The sequence below is a fragment of the Dama dama genome, chromosome 4 (assembly GCF_033118175.1).
Source record: "Dama dama isolate Ldn47 chromosome 4, ASM3311817v1, whole genome shotgun sequence".
NCBI classification, from domain to species: Eukaryota; Metazoa; Chordata; class Mammalia; order Artiodactyla; family Cervidae; genus Dama; species Dama dama.
This window is the reverse complement of record NC_083684.1, coordinates 48,117,033-48,134,665: the sequence shown is the minus strand read 5'-3', so window position 1 is coordinate 48,134,665 and position 17,633 is coordinate 48,117,033. Positions and strand designations below refer to the sequence as shown.

Genomic DNA, 17,633 nt, shown 5'->3' with positions numbered 1-17,633 from the left:
AGCCTCTCACCATGCACCTTCAGATGCTGATGGAAGTCGTGCCCCCAGAGGAAGCTCCAGAGTAACAAGCTCTGCCTCTTGTGCCAAATCCAAGCTGTGATGACCTTATTTTTGTAAACAATATTTGTGGTTATTTCTTCCTGATGTTTTTCTTAAGAAAAAAACAAACAAACATATTCACACGTGTATGATACTATTATTTTTAGCTATCCTTAATTCTCTGGGTGGGTGCTGGCTGAAATCAGCAGGCGAGGACATAACCCAGAAGAACGGTGGTGTTGGGAAGGACTAAATCAGGGCCAGTGCCAACACACAATGACTAGCAAGAGGCACATCACACCTACTTCAATAAAGGGTGTTCTTTCAGCTCCATCATCAGAAAGATGCATATATATATATATATATATATATACACACACACACACAAACACACACACACATGCATATATATATTTAAACATAAAATTGATGAAACTTTGCTTTGACTGAAACAGATTTTTAAAATACTCAAGTATAAATGCTTTACTACCTACCCCCACCCCTTCCTATATTTCACCTGGGACACATGTGGCAGGTCAGTCCCAGGCTGGATGTCAAGGCCTGCAGGGCAAAGCTGACTGCCCAGAACCACCTGCAGCCTGTGTCCACAAGAAGCTCAGTGTCACAGGTCCCCTGACAACCTTCACTGGTATTTTAGTCAAACCAAGAAGTATGGTGTATAAAATTCTATTGCATTTGGCACTCAGGAATATTCCTGACAAAATATGGTCTAAAAGAATGGAAAAAGCAACATTTCCATGAAAACACTGAAATTTTATTGATATATTGCAAAAGACTTTCACACCAAAACTAAGAACATGAGCAATTTTTGAAGCATACAAAGGTACTTTTACCACGCATTTCAGAAACTCCCCAAACATTCCAAAACATGAAATCAGTATGTATTAATAGTAGAGAACAACAACAAAAAACAATTAGTAATTGTTTACATTTCACAAGCAAGTAGTCCTGTATCTTACAGAATGTAATTCAGAACTTCAAATAGTCGTAAATTTAAATGTCTGAAAAAAGAAACTGAAATTTAAACATGTAGCCATCCTCTGCCCAATACTTTCACTCAGCTGTTAGTGAACGAGAATCAGTGTTACATCTTCTCTGAGAATAGGAAACCCCATCATTTTCACCTGGGCACACATCTGTGCAGCTCTACTGCTTGCTATTATTATGTGTTGCGTCTTATGAAAGAGACAATACAATGGCGCATACACTGCAGGTGCCCAACAACCTCAGGGCAAAAGCCAGTGCAGCTCAGGAGGCCTGGCCACCGACCCAGTGGCCTCCCCAGTGGGAGTGAAAGCTGTATTTACCGAAACGTACATGGGATAAGAATGTTACAAGAGCTTCACAGACCAGAACCTCTGCCAGCAAAGACACCACAACTTCCCAAAGAGCCGGCCCAGTTCAGCCAGGAAAAAAGGACAATCACCCCCAGTGTACCTCATGTGCCAGTGAACCACGGGCTCACAGTGGCGGCAAGGATGCGACTCTGGCAGCGGCCCAGGCTGGACACCACACCTCCCCTCAGAAGGCAGCGGCATGCCTCCACCCAGCAGCACTCCAGGCCCCACCGCTGGGCAGTGCCCACCAAGGAGCAGGCCGTCTTATTTTACAGATGAGGAAACTGAGAGCAAAAGGACGGTCACGCCTGCTCATGGGACATGACAGCTTGATGACAAAGGTTACCTCCCGTTCAGGTGGTGCTTCACACCTGGGACACAGACAAACGTGGGCACCTGTGCTTTCTGATGTGTAAAAAAGAATAAAGATTCTGGGGGCTGTCCTAACGGTCATGTTCTATCATGTTATTTTCCGATTCTAGGCAAAGCTGCCAGACCCACACTGAAGCAATGCACAGGGTGTATATTTGCCAACAGCTTGCCTGTCTAACTTCTCCAGTTAACGTGGAAAGCCAGGCTCTGGGCATTCCCACATTTAAGTGCTCAGGACAAATGCACATTTCCTGATGACCTCGTGACTGTGGGTGCTGCAGCCTCCCCCCAGGATGAGGTCATGAATGTTTTCAGGGCTCGCCATGTGCAGGTACTCTGAGCGTTACCTCCAGGCACAAGTCCTCTTCCGTTTCCACTGGAGAGAGACCTGTGTCCCATTTGTCCCGGACGCTGCAGGTTTCGAGGGCACTTCAGAAGCTTCACCTCCAGGAAGCCCTGGTCAGGCTGCTGTTGCTGAGGCGAGCCCATTCTCACCCTTGGCCTGTCTCTTCGCAAGATGTCAGCTTACCCTGGGTAACCGGCTATCAATATGTAAAGACTACTAGGAGTGTTAGCACACACAGAGTTATGTTGAATGCCAACTAACTCATGGCTGAAAGTGAAGCGAAGTGTTAGTTGCTCAGTCATGTCTGACTCTTTGCGACCCCATGGACTGTAGCCTGTCGGGGTCCTCTGCCCATGGAACTAAGGCAAGAATACTGGAGTGGGTTGCCATTTCCTTCTCCAGAGGATCTTCCCGACCAGGGATCAAACCCAGGTCTCCTGCACTGCAGGCAGATTCTTAACTATCTGAGCTACCAGGGAAGCCGCTGAGGTCTGTTAAGCAGTGCAGAGTATGAATTTTAAGAAATCTCAATTTATATGTGCAAGATCAGGTTTTACGAATGTACCAAACACAGATGAAAAAATAACAATGAAGCCCAGGTGGTACAGTTCACTACCTGAATGCCTGGCTTGCATCACTTAACCTGAGTGTCAAGGTAGGCTTCACACCAGGCGACCAGCAGGACAGCCCAGCACTCACAGTGTCTCTGCTTCCACCTTCCTTCCAGAGTCTCATCATCAACTCATTTTTCTATCAGTTAAGAATTTCTCAGCATTACTAATCCCAGTGCCGCAAGGTGACAGTAACGCTTGATCCTTGAGGGAAAAAAGGCCTGTCTTCTTAGCTTCTGGTCACACAGCAATATCCATTTCTGGTCAGAACCCTCTGGCTGCTCTCCAGGTTTTAATTCACATTCTCATTCACTATCACTTTCATCTTCATCGGAACTTTTGTCACTGGTCTCAACCAAGCCTGCCACACTGCAGGACAGGTTTTTAGAATTTACAACTAAAAAAGGTAGATGTTATTAAAAATATGTTAATAATTATAGATCATTAGCAAATTTTCCCCCACCCCCATTAGTTTGGTCATTGCAGAAAAAATCCCTTGGGTTCTAGCTCTCTATTTTATGACTCAAGTTTTCATTATTTTAAGCAAGAAACATGCAAGTAAAATTTGCCTGCTTATGGGTAAGTTATTTTCCTAGGAGAAATATTTGTACAAGTGTTATAAGGAGGTGTGTTTATAACCAAGAGTTGATACTTTCTCAAAGCAGAACAATTTAGCACCAAGATCAACCACAAGGAGAAAACTAACGCCTGAGGGCTTTACATTAACTGCCCATTCTTACAAAGGCTGCATTCCTGGGATCTGCTGAGTGGCTGCGTCCACCCCCATGATGCTCAGGTCCTACAACTCTCCTGGGGAGTGGGTGCACCTACTCTTACCTTTGGCAAAGTGGCTATCCTCCTTATCCTCATCAGAGTCTTCCCAGTGATCAAAATCAAAAGCCACATTTGGATTCTGTTCAACATAACAATTTACATTACTTAAGAGAATAAAATGTATTCAGGGTGTTAAGACCAAGCATGGCTGACTTCTACTCACCCTCTGTTTGAGTAAGCCACACCAAGACTCTTTTTGCTCTTTTGCAAGAGTGATTACAGGTTCATCGTATTTAATTATGCATTTGCAATCATCTTTTATTATGTTGGCTTGCAGCTCCAAATCAGCCAAGTAAAATTTCTCTCCTACCCAGGCACTAGATTTACAAAAAGAAATAAAATCAGCCTTTTAAAACATTAGAAATTATTTCTATTTTATAAGCTATACATAAACCCACCTGAAAACGACTCTATCTCTAAAGTATTTACATTTGTAATCTTTTACATTCCTTATTTTTATCTTCAGTATGACCACATCCTCTTTTTGGAACCATTTTATTTGTGGGTGGAAGCTGGAAGAAAGGGAAGAGGATTATATACTCATCTCTGTGTATTTGCTAGGCAAGTAAGCAAAGCAGACCCCAGCAATGAGTATACCTTTTCGGCGGCTCTGTAGTTTTGTTGATGGAAGCACCTCCAGTGTTTTCCGGTAAAGTTTCTGTACAAAAAGTCAAATTTTCCTATAGGTTATTTATATGTGACTCCATAATATTTATATATATATTATATATAACATATAAATACGACTCCATTATATATATAATATATATAATGTATTATATATATAATATATATATTATATATATAATTATAATGTATATATAATATGTACTTTTGGCATTTTATGCAACTTTTAGTTGAGGAACTCCTAAGAATATTAGCATAAACTTCATAGTAACCAAAGTATCCAGTTGCAAAGAACAATTTAAAAAAAGTAAAATGTATATCACTTAGTGTAACTAATTAAACAGATACTAGACTAAGAAAAGAACTATTTACCTTGACCAGTATTATGATTAAACAATCAACAATCGGGAATGTAAACTCTCTGAAAAAGGACCACATGTAATTGTTGGCCATAGGACACCACTGCTCCAATGTTCCTGCTATCTCAACCTGCTAGGACCCCTAACAATTTCCAGAACAGCAATCAGTACATGCAAGGACCACTCCAGTACATAACACTTCGTAAATCAGCGCAATTGAAATTCTCAGTCTAAAATGTCTGAGGCTTTCAAAGACTTGAGCAAAAATGTTTATAAGGGGCTTTGTTAACAATAGTCAAAAACTGAAAACAATGTCTTTCAACAGGCAAATGGGGAAATAAATTGCAGTATATTCATATCACAGAATGAAAGTGGAAGTCACTCAATCATGTCCAACTCTTTGCGACCCCATGGACTATATGGTGCATGGAATTCTCCAGGCCAGAACACTGGAGTGGGTAGCCCTTCCCTTCTCCAGGGAATCTTCCCAACCCAGGGATCGAACCCAGGTCTCCTGCATTGCAGGAAGATTCTTTACCAGTTAAGCCACAATGGAAGCCCATATCACAGAATATGACTCAGCAATAAAGTACCACTGCTACTTACAATAATCTAGATGAATTTCACAGACATAATGTTGAATGAAAGAAGACACATGTGCTTCCAATTCAGCAACACTGATGGTATCGTAAGTAAGAACAGGGGCTCCGAGGCAGGGTTACAGACAGGAAGGGTATGTGAGGGAGACCACTGGGATTCTGGGAATGGCCAATAGCCTGACCTGGGTGGGGTAATGGACATGTGCACACAGGAAAATTTTGTATGTTTAAGATTCGTGCACTTTTACTGGATAAGCATTATACCTCAAATAACAAAAAGGAAAAAAGTTACAGAAAAAAAATTGGAAGCTGAATTGTCAAAAATAGAAAGTTAGGTAACATCATCAGTTTATATCACCTTCTAATTCATCTAAAAGCGGAAAGCCTAAACATCAGAAAATTTCCAAGCATTAGTGATTTTAAGTTACCCATCTTTTAGATAACCAACCATGCTTTTGGTTTTCTGAGTCTGTCTTGGAGTCAGTTCCTTTCTCCGAGCCCTTGTCCTCTTGCCATGTGCTCGGCAGGCAAGCACTGTCTTCTCTGGAAGAAGGTATCCTGGGTGGAAGAGGCAGAGGTTAACCATGAGATGAAGAGACAGGAAAAATCTGGCTCCCTACAGGATTTCCAGCAAGAAGAGGGAGGCAGGCCAGCCACGCATGGCTGAGAAGCCTCCTGCAGCAGTCACACCTTCACAGAACTTATGGCTCACGGACAGATGACAGGCAGGTCACCAGCTCTGGGCACTGGCATCAGCCGAGTGGCTGATGGACATACATCATCCAACAAGTGCAGGAACTCATTTGCCAAAATAAGATTCTTTTCAAATCGCTTAACTCTGAGAATTGTATGCACCGCTGCCCACTTCAAAGAGCAGAAAGTACAAGCCATCTCCTTTCCTCTCCTGCCCCAGCTTCCCAGACACCCTCTTACCACTCCTGGTCTATTGCTAGGAACATTCTTCGCAAGAAAAAGCAAATACTGCCCTCTGTATCTTTCTATCTAAAACACACACACATGTTTAAACACATGGGAACCTACTACATTACATTCTCTTTTCTGTCCCTTACTTTATTGTACTTAATAACTGGAAATTACACCATATCAGTATATAGAGGGCAATCTCATTCTTACAAAAAATTGTGTTTTTCCTTTGGGTGTTTTAACAGGTAACCACATACATGTTGTTCAGTATTTTAGAAATAGACAGACAGGTCTACACAGTGAAAAAATCTCTCCCCTCCCCTCTGTTCCCCAGCCACCAATTTCCTTTCTGACGGGAGAAAACATAAATCACTTCTTGTGCATCCTTTCTGAGTTAACTGAAGCCTAAAGGAGCAAATCTACACGAACACATGTATTACACCCCTATGGGTAGGGAGTGTGCACGTGTGTCTCCAAGAGCACATCTGACTGACACATATGAAGCCTGTGGCATGGAGGGCAGTGTCCCATGGTCCAACCACTCAGGCGTGGACCCCTTCTCAGGCTTCATCCCCTTCACCACTGTGAGGCCTTAGACCCTCTGTCGCCCACCCTCTTCCTCCACCACGGCTCTGACCTCCTCCTCTCGGCCCTCATTTACTGGGGATCAGTTCCTTCCTCCTCCCACATGTACACAAGTCATGACTGTCCTCAAACACCAGCCAATTAGAGCCTCCCCATCCACTTTCCTGCACTCTAGGTTTATACCTTCAATAACCTGAAACTCAAGTCCAAAACCTACTCAGTGTCTCCTCTGCTCTGAGAAACATCCTTCAACAGCCAACCCTGCCACTATCTTCTCAGTCCTGAGGACTCAGAGTAACACAATTATACACACTCCCCTGTGTCTGTCAACCTTTCAGACCCCCAGTCTCTGTCCCCCTTTCTAATCTGCTCTAAGAATGGCGCCATGCTCCTCGATTCTGGTCCAGCAAATACCACAGCTGCCTATTCATCTCCTGAAATGGAGTCCCTTCCCGGGAGGCAAGCTTCCTCGGTAGCTCTCGTGGTCTCTGCACTTCCCTGCATCTATGTTTATGACCACAGGTGTCCAACACTCCTGTAAGACTGCAGAATCATCTGTGCAGGGACTGGGCAGAGTGCCTGGTTCAGAGCCGGGGCTCAACAGTAGTCGTGGGGTTTCCTATAAGTGACCCACCTCGTCTTGAGTAACCCTACTCAACTGCAGTGGCATCTTCAGTTTTAAAAGAGTATCTCAAAAGTAAGTATGGAGGACTTCCCTGTAGATAGGAGTCCACCTGCCAGGGCAGGGGACACGGGCTTCATCCCCGGCCCGGAAGACTCCACAGCTGCAGGGCAACTAAGCCTGTGTGCTGCAACTACTGAGCCTGTGCCCGAGAGCGGCCACGACTGAAACCCGCGTACCTCGGGCCTGTGTGCCACGGCGAGAGAAGCCACCGCAATGAGGCCCGCGTCTGTAACAACTAGAGAAAGCCCGAGCAGCAAGAACACCCGGCACAGCAAAAAAAAAAAGCAAGCATGGAACAAATTTTGTTTCCTGAAAGTGTACAGGAACCAAAACATATTCTAATCCCACAGGTACCCAATTTTGTTAGGATAGAAAACCCTGTAAACTTCAGACAGTTTTCATCTTTGCCATGTTCTCTGAAATTCCCCTACTCTGAGCAATAATTGAGGAACACTTCAGGGTCTCCCACGATCACAGCACTAAATCCGCCTGTCAGTTCTCAGTCCTTACTTCATGTGGCCTCAGCAGCACCGGGCAGCTCACGGCTCCCTGCTCCGTGAAACTCATCTTCACTGTCATCCTGGACGCTCCCCCTGACCCCAGCCGGCCCCAGGCTGCGTCTTCCCAGGCGCCCACTGCCGGCCACCTCTCGGCATAGAGACCCCTCCGCTTGCTCTCGACACCCAGCATCTGCTGACCGCACCCTCACACAGGTACATTCGGACACCAGCCACTTCTCCCACCTCCGCACTACCACCCCAGTCTGAGCCACAGTCATCCTGTCCCGAACTCTGGGCACAGACTCCGTCCCTTCCAGTCTCTTCTCAACGCAGCAGCCCAGGGTGCTCTGATTAATAAGTCTTTCCTCTGCTCAAAACTCTCTCACAGCTCCACTTCCTCCTCCGAGGAGCCTATCCTTGTACCGGCCACAGGGTCCAAGAAGATCCGACCCCGGTGCCACTGCACCCTTCACACCTAGACTCTCCCCTTGTTTGCTCCTCTGGTCACTGTACCTCCCTCTCTGTTCCTGGGACCAAGGAACAACCAAGCCTTCTCCTGCCCACTCAAGTCTTCGCCTCTCGACATCTGCCTGGGTCAGGACTCAGCTCTGGTGTCTTGGGGCTCACCATCTCAGACCCCAAACCATCTTCCCTTCCCTTCTGCATTAATCTGCTCCATCTCACATACCACCATCTGATCCCCTATGTATCTTTGTAACATCTTCATCGTCCTTCTCTCCCCATTAAAATGTAAGTCCTTCATCTATTTAGTTCACTACTGCATGCCTAGTAGACAATAAATGTGTGCTGAATAAATGAATGAATTTTAAAATTTTAACTTTACCTACTGAAACTTCAATTAAAAGTATTTATCAGGTCAACTGAAACAAAGTTAGACTGAAGAAATATTCCAGCATCCAAAACAAAATGGTGGATTAGGAAACTCCAAGTTCCTATTTCCCTATAGGTAACACTGAAAGAACCACCAGAAGCTGTCTGAACCAACTTCCTGTTCCCCCAGCTCCACCCCTGAAGCCAGAGAGGGCAGAGCCCACTTTGTAAATTATTTGTGTAGTCCATTCTAAGCCGCCTGGAGCCAAGACAAGACACTCGCTCAGAAAAGTCCTAAGACGACCCTAAGCTTTCACCTCAGGCTGATTTCTAGGCCAGAATGTGGAGAAAACGGGAAACTTGTGCACTGCTGGTGGGAACACAACACTCAGCTATTGTGGAAACAGTCTGTCAGTTTAAAAAATTGAACACAGCACTGCCATGTGATCCAGAAATCCCAGAAGACCTGAAAGCAGGAACTTAGATAGCCGCACACCAGTGTTCACAGCAGCACTGCTCACAACGGTCAGATGTCCACTACAGATGAACGGATAGCAAAATGCGGTACAGCCATACAGTGGAATATTTTTCAGCCTTAGAAAGGACAAAATTTTGACGTCTGCTATAACATGGATAAACCCTGAAAACATTATGCTAAGTGAAATAAGCCGGACAGAGAAGGACAAATATTACATGATTCCATTCGTATGAGGTACCCAGGATAGGTAAACTAATGGAAACAGAAAGAACAAAGGAGGTTTCCAGGGGCTGAGGGAAGAGAAGAAAGGGAGTTACGGTTTAATGGGTACAGGGTGTCTGGCTGGGATGTTGAAAACTTCTGCAAATGGACTGTGGTTACACAAATGGTTACACAACAGTGTGAATGTACGTACTGCCATTGCATTATATACTTAATAATAGTCAGAGAAAAACATCGTATATTAACACATATACATGGAATCTTAGAAAAATGGGACAGATAAACAAACCTATGTGCAAAGCAGAAATAGAGACACAGACACAGAGAAAAAACATACGGTCACCAAAGGGGGAAGGAGGATGGGATGAACTGGGAGATGGGGACTGACATATATACACTGCTATGTATAAAACAGATAACTAATGAGAACCTACTATATTGCACAGGAAACTCTACTCAGTGCTTTGTGGTAACCTAAATGGGAAAGAAATTTAAAAAAGAGGTAATATGTGTATATACATAGCTGATTCACTTTGCTATAGAGCAGAAACTAACAAAAGATTGTAAAGCAACAACACTCCAATAAACTTTTTTTAAATAGTTACAGTGATATATTTTATGTGTATTTTACCACACTTTGAAAAAACAAAAATGAGAAATTGTTATGTATATTTTAACACAATTAAAATGCAATTTAAGAAATTACCAATAATTTTACTAGCTGTGCTAACAGCACCTAAGTCAAGTTTTTTAAAGCCTTTTGTTGTTCCACATCCTCGCCAACACTTGGTATCTCCTTTCTCTCATTTCCCATGGCTATGAAGTGGTACTGCTCCACTGTAGTTTTAATCTGCATTTCCCTGATGAGTAATGGGCCTGAGGGCCCTTTCATATACTAATTACTGGACAGCTAATTAATGAATTGGACATTGTGAAGTGTCTGTTCACGTCTTTTGTTCTGTTTCTACTAGGTGTCTGCTGTTTCTGACTGATGCAAGTCATTTGATGGACACACACACTGAGTCCATCCTCCCGTCTAGGGGCTGGCAGTATACTCTCTCAGAGACTTCAAAAGTCCTCTCATATCTTGCTGTGGACATGAAAACTGGTACAACCGATCCGGAAAACTGCAGAGCAGTTTCCATTCCATTCTGTCAAAAATACATTTGTAAGTGAACCAAAGCACATGAAGGAGAATGTTTAAAGTGCCACCGGAAGTGTCCCAGACCTGGAAATTCCTCCCATCAACAGAATGGGGAAATAAATCACACTCATAACAACGGAATATGACACAGCAATGAGAATCCATGGTCTACAGCTGCACGCACAACATGGATGAATTCAAGTAACAGTTAAAGATGTCAGGAGACACAAGAGACATACTGCATGGCTCCATTCAAAGAACGAGCCAGGAAGAGTCATCCACGTTGCTTTGTGTCTGAAAGGCGGCTGCCTTGGGGAGGAGCAGGAGGCAACTCTGAGTGGTGCCCTATTTCTGATCTGGGCTGGTTTCCCTGCTCAGAAAATCCACTAAGCCATACTTATGATGTGTGTACTTTTCTGGATGTGTGCTCTCAATAAAAAGCTAACAAAAGTTCCTTCTGTAAGTGATATGGTGAAATAATATATTTGGAACTTGTTTTATAATAGTCAAGCAAAAACAAAAGTGTGGGCTGGAGTGTGGATAAAATAAGACTCCCCAAATATTGGTAATTACTGGGTGACGGGAACACAGAGACTCATTAGACTACTCTACTTTCAGCAAAAACGTCCATACCACTTGTGAGTTCTATTTCCACAAAACAGCTCTTCCAAAGGGCGACAAAAATCCACTTACAGGGTCTGGTTCAGGCTTTCTTCAGAAGATGGCATTTTAGCTCCTTTGTATAATTTTTTCAGTTGTTCTACATGTTCTGAGTTATCAATGCCCATTCCCATTGACAAAATTTCAGCTCGAACATTATAATCAATGACAGAAGTTTTCAAGTTTGAAAGTTTTGTAATGTGCACCTTGAATCAAAGAAAAAATACAAAGTTTACAAGAACCACACTTAGAACTTTAGATGAATCACAAACATTCTCTCATGGCCTCCCTATCTCACTGTGCAGTGTTCAATGCACCAGGGCACATGCCACCACGTGCAGGGTCTCCTCATCAGTCTTTCAGAACCCAGCTGCATATTGGGGAGATATGATCAGGTGTGGAGCAGGGGCCAAGATCAAGTCCTGGGGTAAAACCCCAGACAAGACCCATCTGTGATGCTGTAACCACACACACAACTCTTAGATCTTTCTGATTTTCCCTCTCGTACGCTCACCTCTCCTAACAAGAAGCCTCAGGCTCTTTAGAAGCCCAGAAAGGGCCTATGCCAAGGCTCTAGATCCTGTATCTTGGGCAGTTTCCTCCATTTGTTTTTTTTCTACAACCAAAATATTCTCATCCGTTTCAGTTTACACAAAATTAAGTAAAATATGGAAATCTGCAATTGTCTGATTCCTGTTGGTGGGAGGTGTGGCCCCAGGACTTTCCTGGGTTGGGGAAGCAGACCAGGCTAGCAAGAAAGGCGCACCTCCGCAGGGACCAGGAATCGGGAACGCTCTCCCATCCAGGAAAAGGAAAGAACCTTTCTCCTCTCAGCCCGGGGACCACGCTGCTGTGGGGGGGAAGGAGGTGGGGTGTCTGTTTCCCCTCCAAGGTGCCATGGACACAGTTACACTTTGGAGCTGAGGAAGCATATCTGCCACGTAGGTTTTCTTTTTTTGCTTCATTCTCTTGGCTGTAGTTTAAAAAAAAATCCTTGCCTATTAATAAAGTTTCTATTTTATTTCTATAATAAAGAACCACCACAATATTATTATGACATCAACTAAGAACCGCCCCACCTCCAATCTCTTCATTTACCTGCACTGGTGGTCTCTACCTTCCCTTCCAAAAATCATTTTCTCCTCTTACTTGTAAATCTTACACCCAAACTCATCTTTTTCAGTGTTAAGGCTTTTTCACTCTTAGGGAAAAAAAAACTTTTAACAAAACAGCTTTTACGAACTGAATTCCTTTAAACTTTATACATTATCATAATAATTAAGATTTAAGTCTAATAGAGCAAAACTCTGAAGTGAAAAGTAGAGTCCCCAGGGTGCAAGCAGAGTAGGGCCTGAGAGTGGATCTCAGAGGGGACGCCTGAGGCCCTGGCCTCACATTCTGTCTCGCTGCCCACCCCCACAGCAGCTCCACAGGGCAGCTGTCTGTTAATGCGTGGAACCCCAGTGCCCCATACAGGTCCCGGCACACAGGAGGTGTTCCATAAATATTCGGTGAATGGATGAGGTAGAAACCATGAACACGATAAAACCTGTCTTGGAAAGCCTGAGGACTTCTCCACGCTGTTGACCACTGTTAAGATCATTCACAGCTAGCCCAGCCCACAGCTGCGCTCCTTCCTGGAGGGCAGGGCCTGTGCCAGGGCTTCCCACGCTGCGGGCAGAGGGCTGTGAAAGGAGACTAACGGGGCACAGCTGACACCCGGAAAAGAACTGTAAACGGCAGACTGTCGCACGTGCCAACAACAGTTTCATGAACTTTCTCTTGGTTGTACGTGTGAGTACATGGATTTATACACACCTGCCTGCGAGTGCTGGGTTATAACATAAAAGATTCCCTTAAACCATAAAACCCATGACCACACATTCATGACCCAAATAACATGAGACAAGCTCTCCTTCACACAGAGCCCTTATCAAATAAGCCTCCATTTAGTGAGGCAAAGAGTTATTTAACCAACAGGTTAGAATAATTTGTGTAATTTCAGGGGCCTGGAAGATCCCATGGCAGGCTACAGTCCATGGGGTCGCAAAGAGTCAGACATGACTTAGGGACTGAGCACATTCAAACACATGTTTCTTTCCGAGAAAACTGCGTTCTTACCATTGGATCAATCCAAACTGTATTTCCTAAAGCCAGTACCACTTTTGCATCATGCAGTTTTCCAATAATTTTATGATGAATGTACCTAGTAACCTGAAAAAAAAATATACATAAGTAAATTTATCTGAAGATTTAAGGAAATACTTAATTGTGCATGTGCTCAGTAGTTTCACAAGAAGCTTTTCCGTGCCTTTCATTTGAGCCTCATGACCACTCCATGAAGCAGGTTATGGAGGCCATTATGCCCCGACACCAACAAGGGTAACCATGGCAGAGAAGGACGAGGACAGGTGCCAAGTCCCAAGCACACAGTATTCCTGCACACAGTATTCCTGCTGCTCCCTAGGAGGCCACACACTGGGGCTGCTCACGCCAGCGACACTGGGGTTGAGGGGCCCTGGTCTCCACTACCAGTGGGACTCTCTCTTCACGCTCACTGAACTTCTACAGAAATAAACATCCATCATCTAAAGACAGGCTGACAGCTGATAGAGGAATGAGAGCTGTGCATCCACACTGGGAAACACGTGGTGTGGGGAGTCCACAGCCTGGACCTGCACTCGGGATGCACCCTTGCATCTGTCCTCACTCAGCGCCACTGTCTACAACCCAAACTTTTTACTTTGCCACGTGCAATGGCTTCTTTCATATCCTATTCATCAGACTGTATGAAACTGTATGAAATGTAAGAATTAAAGGCCTTGTTATGAATAGGAATCACTGCTCTGGTGATGAGCAAGACTGTCTGCCTGGTTCCCCCACCCACCTGGGACAGCCGTGTGTACCATGTCCTGGCACAGCGGGGCTTCTTCACCTTCAATGCCTTATCTGGTCTACTTGGTGATATCCTAGTTACCTGTTCTGAAGGACCCAGAGGAAACGTCCCTTCCTTTGGAAGCTCTTCTGGACTCTCTCTCTTTCCTTGCCCATCTTCCCAACTCCAGTGGAATTACCTGGTCCCCCAGAGAGGTACAGGGTACCCACTCTTGTAGCTGCTTGTACTGTTTATTCTCTTTAAGTGACAGTCAGTTTATTTTTAGCATAGTGCCTATTTTATACCAATTCTAAGCCTGGGAGCACTATCGATAATGATGGCCAATCATGTCTGGCACCCTCTGAGGGTTCAGAGCTACGTTCAGAGCACAGCGCTGGGAAGTGCATCCCTGCCCAGAAATATGAAGCATTTCACCCAAACCCAGTACTCCAAATTCAAATACACCTCAACTCCATGTTTATTCTGGGTTAAATATATTCTAGAAGTCAACAAATACAAAAAGCCCAAATTACCCACCTTTGGATTCCATTCAATTTCATTGTCCACAGGTTTCACTCTACAGACGATAAACTCCACAGCTTGGGGGGGCAGTGTGTGGAATCTTTCTGGGAGGTGTAGCAACTGGTCTCTTGTGACGAGCCCAGTCCTGCCTTCATCTATGAACTTCACAAGGACATTATCCAGGGCCCATGTGTCCTCCTTCTGGCTCATCTCCAACACCTGAACCCTGCAGAACAACAGTGGCCTCAGACCAACACAGAGAACCAAAGGGAAATAACTGTTGCCTCAACTTACTTGCTAAAAGCAAACCACACAGAAGTTTCCCCTAAACTGCATGGCTTAACTCCATACTAGAAATAAAATAGCTAGAGTCAGCAAGAGCACTTAGCCATGATTTATTTTTTTTAATTCAAGTATAAGGGTTTCCCTAGTAGCTCAGATGGTAACGAATCTGCCTGCAGTGGAGGAGATCTGGGTTTGATATCTGGTTCGGGAAGATCCCCTGTTGAAGGAAATGGCTACCCACTCCAGTATTCTTGCCTGGAGAATTCCATGGACGGAGAAGCCTGGCGGACTATAGTTCATGGGGTCACAAAGAGTCAGACATGACTGAGCAACTGACACTTTCACTTTCACTTCATGAAGTGAAGTGAAATCACTCAGTCGTGTCTGACTCTTTGCGACCCCGTGGACTGTAGCCCGCCAGGCTCCTCCGTCCATGGGATTCTCCAGGCAAGAGCACTGGAGTGGGTAGCCATTTCCTCTTTCACTTCATACCTATGTATAAAAGATAGAGTAGCATTCTGAAAAGAGGAAATTCCTTTATTTGACAAGTTAAATGTTCCAAGGTTCTTGATCTGGGCTATCATCAAGAGAGGACAGGTGTGGCATTCAGCGGACATGGGAGCACACACCACGTGAGGCAGGATGGAACACTGACTGCCGCTTCCTGAGCTGACCTTAGATAACTTACATAACCTCGCCAGGGCTCAGTATACACACACAGTGAAAGTTGCTCAGTAGTGTCTGACTTTTTGTGACCCCATGGACTACACAGTCCATGCAATTCTCCAGGCCAGAATACTGCAGTGGGTAAGCCTTTCCCTTCTCCAGGGGATCTTCCCATCCCAGGGATCGAACCCAGGTCTCCCACATTACAGGCAGATTCTTTCTTTACCAGCTGAGCCACCAGGGAAGCCCAAGAATACTGGAGTGGGGAGCCTATCCCTTCTCCAGCAGATCTTCCCAACCCAGGAATTGAAACAGGGTGTCTCGCATTGCAGGCGGATTCTTGCCCAGCTGAGCTAGCAGGGAAGCCCAGGACTCAGTCTGCTTATCTGTAAAATGAGAACTGTGCTCATTTTATGGGAATTTGTAAGAATTCCACGAGTTAAAGATGCACGTGTGTGCAGGACAGTGAGAGCTCGATGACGGTCACATAAATGCCACACTGTCATCAGTGCTCTGGGCTCAGCGGTCCTGGGGCCGACGAGCTCGGAAGTAGAGCTGAGCTGGGCATGTGGGCACACGACCCTGCCACCACCCTCCTGGGAGGCAGCCAGGCTCAGCATATGCACACTGCTCAGATGGACAGCGATGAAAATAGGGATTCAATACCATTTAATGTTACCTTGTGCTTCACAACTTGTAGAGATGAAATAGAGACATTTTACCTGTGAAAAACTGATTTTTCTGCTAACCCATATAATCCAAATTTCTCCATCTTTTCAACAGTTGCTTTATTATTAGAGTCTTCAAAATACTCTTTCATCTCAGCATTAAGAGTTGCACAAAGATCCTCATGTTTATCAACTATACGACCAAAGTAATGTGTTGCATTCAAAACATAAAAGGGTATTATCTGAAATATAAACAGTAAAGTGAAAGTGAAAGTCGCTCAGTCGTGTCCGACTCTTTGCAACCCCATGGAATATAGTCCATGGAATTCTCCAGGCCAGAATACTGGAGTGGGTAGCCTTTTCCTTCTCCAGGGGATGTTCCCAACCCAGGGATTGAACCAGATCTCCCGCATTGCAGGTGGATTCTTTACCAGCTGAGTCACAAGGGAAGCCCATAAACAGTAAACATATCCAGAAAACAAACTCATTAGATGTTGGTAGGAATGCAATAAGGTACAGTGACTTTAGAAAGTTTTGCAGTTTCTTATAAAACAAAATGGTCTTACTATACTATATATAACCACAGGTAACAGTCCTTTGTATTTACCCAAGTAACTTCTGCCTACACAAAAACCTGGACTTGAGTATTAATCATAGCTTTATTCATAATTTCCAAAAATTGGAAGCAGCCAAGATGTCCTTCAGTAGGTGAACAGATAAACTGTAGCATACTCAGCAATAAAAGTGACCTAGTAAGCCATAAAAAGGCAAGGAGGAATCTTAAATGTAAACTGCTGAATGAAAAGCGAGTGGAAAAAGCCTACACACTCTATGACAGCAACTATATGACATTTTGAAAAGGGGAAAACTACACAGACAGTAAAAAGATAGGTGACTGCTAGTAATTCTGGGGAAGGGTCAGGTGGAGCACACGGGACTTTCAGGGCAGTGAAAGTCCTCTGTGTGACACCGTAATGGTGACATGTGTCACCATACATTTGCAAAGTGAACAGAACGAACACTGCAAGGAGTGAACCTTAAACCATAGGTTTCAGTTAATAATCATGTATCAGTATTGGCTCATCAAAATGTCACACATGTCCACAATATTGGAAGATATTAACAACAAGGGAAACTGGTGGGGTCGGGGTAGGAAGGAGTAAAAGGGGAATTCTGTATTTTCTGCTCAGCTTTTCTGTAAAACTAAAACTGCTTGAAAAAATAAAATGTATTAATTAAAATAACAACAACAAAAGAGCAGAGGTGTAAAAACCACCCACACCACAAGACCTGCAAGGTATGCCTGTCTGTGCGGGAAGCAGCACTGGGCGGCAAGAGTGTGCCTGAAGGACTGAGGACAGGAAGACCCCGCAGGAGGCAGCAGGTAGTCACCCAGAGCTCACTGGGCCTGGTGACGAGGGCAGCTGACACTGGAACATCTCC

General features: G+C 44.4%; 2 protein-coding genes across 4 annotated transcripts in view; one reads left to right on the top strand and one right to left on the bottom strand.

Annotated features, from left to right (window-relative positions):
- The window catches only part of SLC7A9 (solute carrier family 7 member 9), a 33,621-nt gene extending 32,711 nt beyond the window's left edge, over positions 1 to 910 (top strand). Inside the window, exon 13 of the mRNA XM_061138945.1 lies at positions 1 to 910. Coding sequence (XP_060994928.1) covers positions 1 to 65 — 65 coding nt within the window. The 3' untranslated portion in view covers positions 66 to 910.
- TDRD12 (tudor domain containing 12) overlaps positions 793 to 17,633 on the bottom strand; it is a 76,115-nt gene continuing 59,274 nt past the window's right edge. For all 3 annotated transcript variants that reach the window (XM_061138941.1, XM_061138943.1, XM_061138942.1), the window contains 10 exons: positions 16,245 to 16,432; positions 14,587 to 14,797; positions 13,296 to 13,388; positions 11,208 to 11,380; positions 5,594 to 5,703; positions 4,158 to 4,218; positions 3,959 to 4,072; positions 3,724 to 3,877; positions 3,564 to 3,639; positions 793 to 3,123 (listed from right to left, as the gene is read on the bottom strand). In XM_061138941.1, the coding sequence (XP_060994924.1) occupies positions 3,032 to 3,123; positions 3,564 to 3,639; positions 3,724 to 3,877; positions 3,959 to 4,072; positions 4,158 to 4,218; positions 5,594 to 5,703; positions 11,208 to 11,380; positions 13,296 to 13,388; positions 14,587 to 14,797; positions 16,245 to 16,432 (1,272 nt within the window). In that variant the 3' untranslated portion in view covers positions 793 to 3,031. The remainder of the gene's footprint in view (positions 3,124 to 3,563; positions 3,640 to 3,723; positions 3,878 to 3,958; positions 4,073 to 4,157; positions 4,219 to 5,593; positions 5,704 to 11,207; positions 11,381 to 13,295; positions 13,389 to 14,586; positions 14,798 to 16,244; positions 16,433 to 17,633) is intronic.